The 14669-nt window shown below is 41.3% G+C and overlaps 1 protein-coding gene across 1 annotated transcript; it reads left to right on the top strand.

Moving 5' to 3' along the window:
* The first annotated feature begins 988 nt into the window (after positions 1 to 988).
* LOC136840933 (chitinase-3-like protein 1) lies at positions 989 to 6323 on the top strand. The gene is made up of 10 exons (XM_067107897.1): positions 989 to 1131; positions 1672 to 1817; positions 2477 to 2620; positions 3024 to 3155; positions 3461 to 3712; positions 4047 to 4232; positions 4756 to 4887; positions 5045 to 5224; positions 5554 to 5652; positions 5944 to 6323. The coding sequence occupies exons 1-10, from the start codon at positions 1080 to 1082 to the stop codon at positions 6076 to 6078; spliced, it is 1458 nt and encodes a 485-aa protein (XP_066963998.1). The 5' UTR covers positions 989 to 1079; the 3' UTR covers positions 6079 to 6323.
* The last annotated feature ends 8346 nt before the right edge of the window (positions 6324 to 14669 follow it).

Here is a 14669-nt window from a genome sequence, read left to right on the forward strand (position 1 = left end):
AGTTGTTATGGAAGAAGAAAATATTTGTTTGATGAACAGCGCTATTCTAAATTTTCTATCATGTTCTCTTTGATAGTTTCGTTAACGTACACATACAGTCTTGTTTTGAACCCAATTCTTACAAGATGGTTCGACTGGAAATCAATCCCAACGTAGCAAAAGTTTAGTTAAAAGTTAAAGTCCTCCTGGGCCTCTGTTCTGAAAAAAAAGAAAACCAGCATAAAAAGACATCGGCCTGAGTCTTTAACATCTAGAATGCGAAAAAGATGAGAATGCTCTCAGACGTATTTCTTCAGTTACACCTTCCGACTTGCTGATTACACTAGAAAGAGAGACTAGATAATAATAATAATAATAATAATAATAATAATAATAATAATAATAATAATAATACTCCAAGATAAAAAAAGAAGTGTAAAGACGTCTTCTTTACCCATTAATTACGACCATGTATCGCATCTATCAACGCAGCAAGAATCTCATTTATATATTTGTATGTAGAATGTCCTGGTCTTTTCACCAATATATATTTTATCACTATGTGTAGATTATGTCTCCTGTTGTTATTATTTGATTGACTGTTAACAAACACAAATTGCTCTCACTCAGCGTGCCGGTCACAGAGACCTGGGGTCGGGCACCACGTTTCCGTCCGCACGCTATACTATGTACACCTTATGCCCAGCTAATAAATTTACGGGCTGCTCTAGGAGCAAGAGCCCGTGCTGGCACAAGGCCAGCTAAATCTGAAACAACAACATAATAAATCAGTCAGTACCCAGTTCTTTCTTCTTTGACCTCACAGGAGTGATGAATGACAGGATTTAGTTAAAATTTTCGTATTTCAGCTTTACTGGACTACAAGCTCTCACTTGCAAGAAGTACATGTGTCCTCATTTGATAAGAAAGTGGGTGCGTAAAATAAGAGGCATAAAAAAAATCGACGCAAAAAACTAGAAAATAAGATAATGGCAAAGGACTCACTGAAGTGACACGTGACACACACATGCTCCGCGTCTTTTAAAAGACAGCGATGGCGCAGCAGCTTCTAGAGGCCGCCTGTCTCTCCGCATTTGAGTATGAAGTTCTTGCTGTTGCTTTCCTTGATAGCTTACTCCCTCTGCCTTGCCGGTAAGTACGTCGGCTGTCATTCACAAGGGAGGCATTTGCTGAAGCAATTTTAAGGCTCATCTAAAGACAATACTCGAGTGTTCCTGGGCAAGACGAAATTCAATAATTATTTACACAGACGTTAAGATTTTTAGTGATTGTTAAATCCAGTATTTACTGAATCTGTTTCCCCTCATATTTTTTAAGCATTTCAGTCATTTTATTACTCCTGCTTCTTTCAATTGCGTAACGTATTCATCTACAGTACATTAGCAACCGGATAAGACACCAATTTGAAGGACACTCGTGATTTTTCAATACTCAGGCTTTAATGAAATGTCGTTTTTTTGCACCTTTTTTTTAATAAGAAACGTTAATCCACCCGTCTCTGTTTTCAATAGAGTTTTGATTTTCTCTATAATCTCCCTTTTTGAAAATTAATTTCTATCTTACTACATGTACTTTGGAGCTTTGTTGGAAGTACTGTCACATCCGGATTGAAACCTTTCTCTTGACTTAGCTAGTGTTTAATTAGCCTCCGTTCCTATTCCTTCTCAACAGAGGGAGTGACGCTCGTATGCTACTTTAGTTCCTGGGCAACCTACAGACCAGACGACGGCAAATTCACCGTTGAGGATAACGACCCAAGTCTTTGCACACATCTTGTCTACGCCTTTGCTGGACTTGGCAGCAACAATGAAATTAGGGTAAGTCATTACCTATCATCCAGTGAAAAAAAAAAACTGTTAATTAAACATGAATGATAAATAAGAAAAGGATGATAAATTCATAGAAAAACTGAATACGGATAATTCTTTAACGATTGTAAAATGGTGATAAGAATACGAGTAACAGTTTTATTCCATTTTAAATTTCATTCACTGCTCATAGCATTTCTGTGGGTACTTTTGATAAGTATTCCTAAGCAATGTAAATTCCTTTGCACTAAAATCTTATCATTCGTGAGCGTGTGTGTGTGTGTAAAGCGTCACAGGTAAGAGACATAGCCTACACTGGTGAGAAAGCTGCTTACAGAAGTTATTTCAGGAAATGTTAGGAGACATAGATATAACACGGAGTTGGACTGATGGAATCACAGTACTGTAAATGAAAGTCATCACTACTTAGTACTAATTTAGACACAGCAAAGATGAATGAAGGAAAATATCTGATGAAATACCTCTTAACTTCAGAAACATATATTTGGAGGACGAATTGACTGATGACTACTCTTATTTTGCACTCAGACTATTATAATTTTATTGAAATATGCATCAAATATAAGTATGACATTTATATATGTACTAACCGTATTTGCATACATATGAATTCATGTTAGTACATAAATATGTAATTCACCATACAGGTACTAGATCCCTACAACGATCTGTGCGAAGACTACGGAAAATGTGGCTTCGATCGTTTCACAAAGCTGAAGGAGAAAAATCCTAACCTTAAGACCACTTTAGGGGTTGGAGGATGGAACGAAGGATCCACCAAATATTCTCAGGTAATGCGAATGACATCAATCAGCTATCAGCAGCTGAATTATCCACCATTTTTCTCGCACCCAGTTTGCTGTCAGGAGCATCTAGCAATTGACCTGTCTTTCTGTCCATACATCTGTTGTTCTGTTTGGCCTTTTATTTACAGTATCGACTGGTAGCGGGAATTCAATATTTTACGTAATGGAACCAGTGGCCAAGATTAAGGTTAATTATAGAATCAACTTTTTGAAAAATATTACAAATACGATAACTTGTACATCATACAAACTTGCCTTTGGTAGGAATTATTTTTGAAACTGGTAAGAACAGTGGATGAACGACACTTGATTAAATACTGTACAGTATGTATTTGCATCAAGTGAAAATTAATGTTTTATAAAATATCATTCTCACCTTGTTCTGCAGATGGCAGCATCAGCATCAGCAAGAAAGACCTTCATTGACTCGACGCTCACTCTCTTGAAGGCCCATAACTTCGATGGTCTGGATATGGATTGGGAATACCCTACACAAAGAGGTGGAAATCCAGAGGATTACGTAAGTTTATGTTGCTGGAAAATGCTTTGATCACCATTCTTCGGAAAATGTCACTCAAAAGTAGCAGCCTGGAAGAAACCTTCAAGGAAAAATGGCACAGTATTAAGAAGAAAAGCTAAATTTTTTGGTTCATCTAATTTACAGAATTGAATTGAACGACTTGATACTGACAAGAAAAGGACTGTGTTAAAACGAGAAGATAAAACCAATCGGAGGAAATAACAAATAATTGCTTATATGCCATACTAATATAGAGAGGAGAATTTCACGCTTGCATTAAAGTACAATATTGATTTTTAATTCAGGTCAATTACATCACTCTGATGAGCGAGCTGTACCAGGCCCTTCACGGCGAGGGTATGATCTTGACGGCTGCCGTATCTGCTGGCAAAGCCACCATAGACCCAGCATACAATATTCCTGAACTGTCCAAGAGCATTGATTTACTTCATCTGATGACCTACGATTTGCATGGCAGCTGGGAAACTTTCGCTCATCACCATTCCATTCTCTATGCCCATCCTGAGGATACTGGGGATAATCTGTACCTTAATCAGGTAAAACATCAAGGTTATTGGCTTTATTGTATTTGTGTAATGAACGACTTAGCATCCACATTCTACTCTGTTAAGCAATAGTCTGTTTTCATTTATTTGAGATTTATTTCAGATGATGTCTTCCGTCTTTCATTTTAGATTTAGATTAACACCAACGAGAATACTTATATGGTGAATAAATCATTGGAATTTAAATTTAGATGGCAAATATAGCATATTGTCTTGATAAGAAACGCAAGTTTCAAGGAGATTTCTATGCTATGTGTTGTTACCTAGTTGAGGGATGCTGACTGCATTAAAAGTGCAACCTAAACTGACAGCGTTTTCTTTCTAGGACTTTGCAGTGAGCTACTGGCTCGAAAAAGGAGCTCCACCAGAGAAGCTGGTTATGGGCGTCCCTCTGTATGGCCGTAGCTTCAGACTGCAAAACGAAGAAGACACAGGAATCTACGCGCCTGCAACCCAGCCTGGAGGCGCCGGTCCTTACACCAGAGAGCCAGGATTCATGGGTTACAATGAGGTTGGTCTATGACAATTATGACTGAAATTGTGCATCAGGAGACCGTAGAGATATACAGTCTGTATTAGAAAAAAATTAATAACTTACGACTGTTTTAACCATTTTAGCAGGTTAATGCTACATGCAATACACAATAAATACTTGCACACGTAATTGTACACATGTAGCCTACACAATGCTACATTTACACATGGACTTAAGCGCATTCATTTATAAAGAAAAATATTAATTTTTTCTTTATACAAGAGCAGAGATCAACAGCTGAAAGTGAAATCTTAGCACCATTTTTTTATAATAAAACAAATAAATTAGGTAAAGAGTGTGACTAGTAGTATTATGAAAACACTGAATACGAACGAATGACTTGTTCCAATTCTGATATACTTATTCCGAGTTCTCGGGAATCATTACTTTCATCATATTTCAAATTTTCATAGATGCCTTCTCCGAAAGTTATTAGCTTCATGCAGTCTTCCGAAAGTTGTAAGGATTTGTTGTATGGATTATCTCTCTTTCTTTTCAGATTTGCGACTTCCAGAGAACAGAGGACTGGACTGTAGTCCACGACCCAGCCATGAATGAACCCTACGCTTACTATATTCCCAACAACAATTTCTGGGTTGGCTATGAAGATCCGGACTCCGTCGCCATCAAGGTTCATTCTGTTTACACATTTAAATGACAGAGGGTTTTAATCAGTATTGATTGAAACCCTTCATACATTTTTCATTAAAGTGAAGCTTTGATTCATAGAAGAATATCGTTTATAGTTCTAACTGTCGGCTCAGTTAACATCTTTATTCTCTCTATAGGCCCAATATGCCCTTGACAAAGGCATTGCCGGCTGTATGGTCTGGAGTGTCGAGACAGACGATTTCCACGGCAAGTGTCATGGCGCCAAATTCCCTCTCCTTACCACTTTGATGGAGGTCTTGAGCGGAGGTATTTACACGAGGCCTCCAACTGAACCCCCTCCACCAACTACCACGAGGGTTTGTATCTGTTGCCCTCTAGCAAAATTTAGAGAAAGAAATGAACCACAATTGTAGGAAACAGTATATTTCAAGAGAAAACAGTTCCGAACAATGCTATAGTATAGGGGTCCTCGAACTGTAACGTTTTCAATGTACTTTTGTCTAATAATGTGGAATCTGCATTTCCTTTGGGAAGTCCTTTAAGATTTTGTCAATTTTGTTCAGCTGAAATCTAGTCTTATTTAATATAACTCATCGAGATGTATTTAATTGCAGTACTTTGTTAAGAACAAGAACAGAGATGGTCATATAAAAATAAGATAATGAACTTGAATCCTTAATTTTAGGATCCTTCAATAACCACCCCAGCACCCGGCGAGCACTGCACTAAACTAGGACCCAACGCTGATGAGAATGACTGCACTCACTATTACCTCTGTGATCAGGTAAGGCGTAGATTCTTACCGGTGCCGCAACAGGAAGTGGCATTTGTCAAGCTTCAAACACCACAAAGTGATGACAATGGTTAAAGAGGTCCTTTCTGATATGATAATGATTAAGATGACCGTACATTTCCAACTGCTTAAAGAATCTACTTTAAGAAAATAGCAATATTATTACGATTCTAAGAGAAAGGATCAAAGATGGATATCGTCTACTTTAAAGAACACATACCCGGAGGCATATCGAATATATGATTTCAAAATACTTACACTATCATTGCCGTCTATTTTCAGGACACTCAAGGATGGGTAGAGGTGGAGTACACCTGCCCACCTGATACTCTCTTCAATCCAGAGGCTCTCATCTGTGACTGGAAGGATTCCGTGTGCGCCCTCGGAGGCCACTGTCTCAACGACTGCCCTCAGTAACGTCTTAGAAAGAATTTACTTCTAGTCGTAAAAATTGTTTTGGAAGGATCCCAAGAGAGCTTCGTGTACACTTAAGATAGACGTAGTACGTCGTGGTTTTCTGTTTGCAAGAGAATATAACATATGGAATAAAACTACAAAACTGGTATGTTTGGTCTGCAAACTGATACACTGTAAAGTGAAAGATTTCATATTCCTTGGGGGCTTTTTATAAAGACACTGAGAGAAATAAACATAAGATAATACATTAATGGCCTATACAGAATGTTTATGTCCTTTTACATGACCATATATATATATATATATATATATATATATATATATATATATATATATATATATATATATATATATATATATACACATACATATATATAAAGCAAACTGACGGATATTAGCTGTTAATGAACTGGAAATTAAAGTTAAGGGAAAAGCCTGTTCTAAATATGAGGGAAATACAGTACAGATATACAGTATATATATATATATATATATATATATATATATATATATATATATATATATATATATATATATACATACATTATATATATATATATGTATATATATACATACGTATATATATACATATGTGTTAAGTACCTTAGTTTAACCAGACCAATGCACTGATGAACAGCTCTCCTAAGGCTGGCCCGAAGGATTAGACTTATTTTACGTGGCTAAGAACCAATTGGTTACCTAGCAACGGGACCTGCAGCTTATTGTGGAATCCGAACCACATTATACCGAGAAATGAATTTCAATCACCAGAAATAAATTCCTCTAATTCTTCATTGGTCGGCCGGAGACTCGAACTCGGGCCTAGCAGAGTGCTAGCCGATAACTGTACGAACTCGTCCAACGAGGAACTCATATATCTGTGTGCATATATATATATATATATATATATATATATATATATATATATATATATATATATATATATATATATACTCGCATACCGGTGGTTAGAATGCCCGCTTACCTTAAGAGAACAGGAGGGTTCGGTTCCCAAAAGACACGGCCAATTAAGCTGCGGTTCTTGAAAACCAATACGCACTAAAATCTAGAGTAAAAGAGACAGTATATTTCGTGGATGCATGAGCAGATTCGCTATTCAAATGAACAGTTTTTTTTTTATTTTCTTCAATCCTGGTTATACCAAGAAAAAAACAAGAGTAACTTAATTATGAGGGCAACATTCCAAGCAGAATGGAAATGAGAAAAGAACTTGTGACACATCGACAAAGCGTTAATTTCTCTTACAAAGCAGATGCAGCAATTTACATTAAGCAGACTCTCCAGGTCAACTTTGAAGTAACCTGTCTATCTAAAAGGTTACTATCTGGAAGGGGAGTTTGATTTATATTGTTACTGATGGAAACAGAGAACCGGATAGGAGAGGCTATGGAGAAATTGGAAGAACCTGTGTCTAGGAATCACAAAGTTTTCCAGAGGTATGGGATTCCCATTCAGATATTCTCTCAATATGAGAGCTGACAAACGTATAAAAAAGATAGGTTTTTTATCATTTTCATTACGAGGATTACAGGAATGAAATATAACGTAATGAAAAGAATATTTCCCTCACAGACAGAATTGTAGAAAAATATCAAAACAGTAGGTTTCAGAGAAAATTTTTACTCATCCGCCTTTGTTGAAAGCAAAAAGTACTTTCTACTGCGATCAACTTAAATATTATGCAGTAACTCAAAATTTGGAAAACAATGCGAATCCATGAAGTCAAATCGACTTGCGTTAACTGTAAGAGATCTAGCTTTAAATGAAGAAAACGAAAAAAATAGACATGAAAGAGATGCGTAGAAATTTTATGTCTAACAAGTACGCATTCCCCGCTACAATATACACCCACGGAGTCCTTGGCAGGCACGCAAGAAGACAAAGGTGAGGACTACGCTTGGGGTGGGAAACTTGCTATTGGTGTCAAGCCCTTAGAAAGAAATATTCTTCTTCCATGTGAATTTATGCATGTGTCCTGGCTTGTTTGCCTGTATTTGATAACAACACAGTAGCCTTGAACCTCTTCATTTCACTTCTAATTTAGATGGATTTTTAAAATAAATAAGATTCATCCTAAAACCCGTGGATAAGAGGAGATATGAAAGGTAAATAAAACTGTCTTTCACTGCCGAATCAATGACGACACTTCCGCGCAAAAAATCTTCCAGAACTTCATTGTTTCTGATTCCTTCACCAAGATGTAATATTCACTCATATAACCTAAAAGTTGTCTTACAAGTGCCAGCTTTTACACGTACAGTTCCTTTGATATTAAAGGTCTTTCCTTTCAAGAAATCAGCTTGGTTTACCAGGCTGTCTTCTTTGCTCTGGACATTTTGATGATTCTGTAAGGGACCGCTTGGCGGTTTTACGGGCATACGTGTGTGTGAATCATCCATCGGACAAAACAAAAAGACAAAGCATCCCGCTCTCTCTCTCCCTCCTGCGCGTCAGCTGCCATTGCTCGAAGGAACGCAACCTCTACCATACAATATTCCTGTCTATTTCTCTCTAACCATTGTTGTCTCGATTTATGTACAATCACCACTACTTGCATTGCCATGCAAGCATTCCGATCATGTACTCATAATGTTCCACCGAATCTTCTGCGTCAAACTGTAATGTAATGTATGTTTCTGTTTGTGAAGATGCCAAACGTCTCGCCATTTCACATAATAACTGTATTAAGCTACAATGCTACTGCATTGTATTCATTAATCTGTCTCGAATCTCATGCAAATGTCCATATGTGGAATTTCCTATTTCCATTGATATATGTTTTATCGTATGTTTATTATGTATCTCACAATTGCCATCTGTTTGTCTGTCGACAAGCACAGATGTCCGAAATATAATCTCTGTTTTGCCTTGGCTGTGTGTAGAAACTACTTTGCTGCTCGCACAAGCCAATAACAACTTCGAAGATTCTGTACATTCATTCAGTAAGGAACCACCAATAAACCAGACAACACCCAGCCAGTATGTCACTCAAATCCTTTCCTTAAAATTTAATCTTTGTTCTATCGGGGCTTCTCTTCTTCTCTGTTCCTTCCAGGACTACATTTCAAAATCTGACTCATAGTTTTGAATGTGGCAACTCTTGCAACAAATACTCTTTCTTTATCCATTACTGCCAAGGTGATTCAGTTAGCCTCCTTGAATTCCTTGTAGAGAAATTTTAAACGGAAAACTCTAGGCATGGAAATTCACTTCCATTAGATTCACAAGGCTCATTAAATCCTTTCCTTGACTGCTGTTGTTTACTTTCTTTTAATTTATATTACCTCTTCCCAATTTACATGTACTGTACTGATCTTGTATATTTTCTTGAATCGCCAGTTCTGAAACTTAACTCTCTGAACAAAGCACTCTGACGCACAAATTATTGTATGTTCTCAAATACTAGACGACTAACCGCTTACATTCACAATTCATTTCTTCTCGTTCCTGCTCCCATTTACTCTCATGAACGTTTTCGGAAGTGAATTTAGCGGGTCCAGGTGTTCAAAACAAGAAATGCTTAAGCTCGACGATAGCTAATTGGTATCATGTTGTAATATATGAAATCATTCAGCACAGGATTTTATCCAAAGCTTCAAATTATGCATGATCCGAACATTTTTCAAATGAATCATATAACTCTGGTATAGCGTCCTAGCGATTCAAGTACAACAAAACCTGCTTGCTGAAATTCTTTTGCAATTATTCTTCACAACAACTAAAAACAAAACGGTATTATCGTAGCTCAGAAAAACATGAAGTAGCCGTGAGAAGATTTAGCCATGTTCACCTGAGCCATTAGTGTTTCTTTCTTTCTTTTTTTTTTACCTCTTTTGAATAAAACGCTACTGGAATGCTGCAAGTGTTGCATATTCAATTGGTTCTCATGGTTTGTTTGTCCTAATTTGAACTCTTGTTTTAAAACGTCAAGCACACTCCCTTTCAAGCACCCACTCACAATGTATAAATAAAACCTTAATGGAGATTGGGGGAAAGATAGCTCAACTGTATATCTATCACCAGTCTATCTATCTATCTATCTATATATATATATATATATATATATATATCATATATACATATATATATATATATATATATATATATATAATATATATATATATATATATATATATATATATATATATATATATATATATATATATATATATATATATATATATATATATATATATATATATATATATATATATATATATATATATATATAAATATATCACCATCAAGCCATTTCCCATTAAGGATCCAAGGCTCACTCTGAATCCCTGGAGGATTGCTTCCAATACTGAATTAGATTTATTCTGATATTGAAAAAAGACACAAGATTCAGCTCTTAATTTCTTTCATTCTTCCAAGAAATCAGACTAGAACAGAATATAGAGTTTAGGCCAAAGGCCAAGCACTGGGACCTATGTGGTAATTCAGCGCTGAACCTGAAAATTTACAGTAATACGGTTTGAAAAGGTAACAGGAGGAAAACCTCGCAGTTGCACTATGAAACAATTGTTAAGAAAGGATGGAAATTAAGATGGAAGAAAGAGAATATGAACGGAGGTACCATAAAAGGAATGAAAGGGGTTGCTGCTTGGGGCTGAAGGGACACTGCACAGAACCTTAAGTAAATGCTTGCAGTGCACCGCATGAGGTACACTGCTTGCACTACCCCCCTTACGGGCCTGAAGAAATTAGACTCATTCAATGATCTATCCTGAGGCCATTTCGGACCTTAAGCTTTCTCTAGGTTCATGCACTTCACATACATCGTTTACCCTTGCTCTCAAATTTTTCTCACAATAACCGTGTCACAACATCTCTGATGCATTCTCTCCTCTGCCTATAGCCATCCGGATCTTATCAAATTAGTCATTCTATCCTTCTCAATCAAACTCATCTTATTCCTTCCAAGGTATCTGTATAAACCTAAAATCTTATCATGGAAGATCTTTGGCATCCTTTGCCTTATATAAAGGAGCAATGACTCTAGTAATTTTTTAAATTTTCTATATCCAGAAGTACAGTGGGTATCAAATCAATCACTCAGTTACGAAATGACATTATGTTCACCCAACCACAGTGTTTAGTCCGTTATTCCATCAACTTCTCGCAGTTTTCCAGTCTGCAGCTTTCTGATTGACAACCCTCACCCCTTTTCCTTGCCCAAGAACAAGGGGCAGTAGTGGGAGCAGCAGGCAGGCATCAAAAGATTCTAGTAGGAAGCTACAGTGACGAAACTCTTTAGGTGTCTTGATTTATTTTGCCGCTGCAGTTTTGGTTCCACCTAAAAAGGGACTGGATAGCCCATGGCAACTGCTGGCCTTCCTGGAAGTGGGCACCAACGGTCTTCCTGTGACGGTTGTTGGTTATGAGTAAGGTTGGTATACGGACCTTACTTTCCAGAAGGGACAATACCAATCATTTGATCCTACTGAGGCGACCAAGCAGCCCTATTTAGGGATGGCTTCTTCAACAAAAATTCTCTGATTCACACTGTTTTTAAGAGGTGCAAAATAAGACGAGCAGGAAAAAGGTACTGCTGCTTTACTGGTGACCCAGGCGGTTTACATAGCGGCAGACTGACATCGCACCGCGGAATACAATGAGAACAAGGGTGACCTGAGGTCAATAATATTTAACAATAAATACAGAGAACAAATACACTCTGAATTATACAAATGGACAGAATTGAAGTTGAATACAATATTGATGCCTGCGAAAGAAGAATACACGATATACAAATCGGAGACAGGTAAACAATTATATACATAGTTTAAATGATTGATTTATGTTACCAAACGCCAGGTGTGACGAATTGTAGAGGCAAAGAAAATGGGACGTCACCATAGAAAACTTGCTCAGCAGAGACTTTACAAATACTCCCCCCCCCCCCAAGACGTGGGTAACGTCTGATTAGTCGGCGTATCTGCTGGGGCGCTGACGGGTGCCACGGCTTCGTGAGGACATCGGGAAACATCCTGTGTGTGTGGGTGGCTGGCTGCAGGTGTGGGCGGGTGCTTCCGGGGGCGGCCGCATGCCCGCTTCTTACGGGGGGCTGGCTGCGGCGACGACTGTCCAGGCGGAGGGTGCGGTGTGGTGACATCTGTGTCCTCCGCCAGAAGGGCGGGCTTGATGCGGTCTACCAACACCCAGTCGTACTTCTCATGAAGGGCGAGCTGGAAAGCCTTGTTGATCCTCTCCAGCACGCGGAAGGGCCCCCTGTAGGGCCTGGTCAGTGGCGGGCGGACAGCGTCATCCCTGACGAAGACATGGGTGGTGGAGAACAGCCCAGGCGGCGTGAAGGTGACTGACCTGTCGGTATATGTCCGCTTGTAGGGGGCGAACTTGCCGACTATGTTGCGAAGCCTCTGGACAGATGGGTTGTGGCGTCCTCTGTAACTAGCTCGCCCGGGACCACAGGGGGCTCGCCGTAGGTTTTCTCAGCGGCGGACGGGGCGCTGTCGGCCCTGGGGGCAGTTCTCAGCCCGAGGAGGACCCACGGCAGCTGGTATTTCCAATCCTCGGCAGTGCAGCGGGCCATGATGGACGCCTTCAGGGACCTGTGGAACCACTCGACCAAGCTTTGGCAGTGGGGTTGTAGGCCGTGGTGGTGTGATGAGTTGTCCCCAGCAGCCGTGCCAGGGCATACCACAACTCGGACAGGAAGGCGGGGCCCCTGTCAGTTGTGATGTGGTCCGGGACACCGAAGTGGCTGATCCGACTAGAGAGTAGGGCCTCGGCGCATGCGCTGGTGGTGGTTTCTTGTATTGGCGTGGCTTCGGGCCACCTTGTTGAGCAGTCGACCACCATCAAGAGATATCTGGCCCCGCCTGATGGGGGAAGGGGCCCGACGATGTCGATGTGAACATGGCTGAACCGCCACCCTGGCTGCGGGAACTTGCCTACTCCAGACTCAGTGTGACGCCCCACTTTGCTGGTTTGGCACTGCAGGCACTGCCTCACCCAGGTCCTCGCATCCCTCTGCACTCCGTGCCAGACAAACTTCTCTGACAGCAGCTTGGCCGTCGTCCTGCCAGAGGGGTGTGACAGCGCGTGGATGACGTCGAATAGCTGGCAGTGGCGGTAGGCGGGCACCAGGGGGTGGGGCTGGCCAGTACTGATGTCGCAGAGGAGATTTGGGCCCCTGGGGGCGAGGGGCACGTCCCTCCACTTCAGGGACGTGATAGCAGTGCGGTAGGCTGGGGTCTCTGGGTCGGCGGCCTGCTCCCTGGCGAGGTCCTTGTAGTTGATCCCGAGCTGCACCGCGTTAAGCTTGACTCTAGAGAGGGCGTCTGCCACAGGGTTCTTCCTGCCGGGAAGGTACTTGACGGAGCAAGTGAACTCTGCGATGGCCACAAGGTCGCTGCTGCCTGGAAGACCATGCGTCCCCCTGCTTGGTGAAGGCGTGGACAAGCGGCTGGTGGTCCGTGTAGATTGTGAAGGGCGTGCCCTCCAGGAGGAACTTGAAGTGCTGGACTGCTCGGTATACTGCGCAGAGTTCCCTGTCGAAGGTGCTGTAGTGGGCTTCTGAGGGGTTGAACTTCTTGCTGAAGAAGGCAATGGGCTGGGGAGCGCCGTCGATGACCTGCTCCAGGACAGCTCCACAGGCGATGCTACTGGCATCCGTTGTCAGCTGGAGGGGAGCGGTGGGGTCCTGGTGGGCCAAGGCGGTTGCCTCAGCGAGGGCGGCCTTCGTCAGGGAGAAGGCCTGCTGCTGGCTGGGTCCCCACTCTAAGGATTTTGGTTGGCCTTTCAGGGTTTCCATCAAGGGGGCCATGGTGTGTGTGATCCCGGGGATAAACCTCCTGTAGTAGTTCACCATCCCGAGGAACTCCTGGATGGCCTTGACGGAGGTGGGGACGGGAAACCTGGTGACGGCCGTGACTTTAGATGTGAGCGGGCAGACACCATCCGGGGATATCTCATGGCCCAGGAAGTCAGCTTTCTTTACACCGAAGGTGCACTTGTCGAAACGTACGACAAGGCCATTCTTGGGCAGGCACTGCAGGACTGCCCGGATGTGTTTCTGGTGCTCCTTGTGGGACCTGGAAAATATAAGGATATCATCTACGTAGCAGACGCAGAACTTCAGGTCCTCCAGGATGCTGTCCATGAGCCGCTGGAAAGTCGCCCCCACGTTCCTCAGGCCGAAGGTGGAGAAGGCAAAGACATAGGACCCGAAAGGCATGATGATGGCAGTCTTCAGAACGTCCTCTGGTGCGACTGGTACATGGAAATAAAATTTCAAGAGATCCAATTTAGAAAATATTTTGACCCCATGGAAGGAGGCTGTGAGATCCTGCATGTTCAGCACCGGGTAATGGTCAGATTCCGTTACGAGGTTGAGCCGCCTGTAGTTGCCGCAGGGTCTCCAGGAGCCGTCCGGTTTCTGCACCATGTGGAGGGGGGGAGGCCCACAGGCTGGAGGCCTTCTTGCATATTCCCATCCGCTCCATTTCGGCGAAGGCGTTCTTGGCCTCCTGAAGGCGTCGAGGGGGAAGCCTCCGGAACCTCGCATGTGCAGGGGGCCCTTTGTTTTTATGAGATGGTAGATG

Source organism: Macrobrachium rosenbergii, chromosome 8 (assembly GCF_040412425.1).
Source record: "Macrobrachium rosenbergii isolate ZJJX-2024 chromosome 8, ASM4041242v1, whole genome shotgun sequence".
NCBI classification, from domain to species: Eukaryota; Metazoa; Arthropoda; class Malacostraca; order Decapoda; family Palaemonidae; genus Macrobrachium; species Macrobrachium rosenbergii.

What these genes read in the sequence shown, in the direction of transcription:
- LOC136840933 (XM_067107897.1), top strand. Translation starts at nt 1,080, where the DNA reads ATGAAGTTCTTGCTGTTGCTTTCCTTGATAGCTTACTCCCTCTGCCTT. An exon ending in TTACTCCCTCTGCCTTGCCG is followed by an intron (nt 1,132 to 1,671) that starts GTAAGTACGTCG and finishes CCTTCTCAACAG; the next exon opens with AGGGAGTGACGCTCGTATGC. An exon ending in ATAATCTGTACCTTAATCAG is followed by an intron (nt 3,713 to 4,046) that starts GTAAAACATCAA and finishes TTTTCTTTCTAG; the next exon opens with GACTTTGCAGTGAGCTACTG.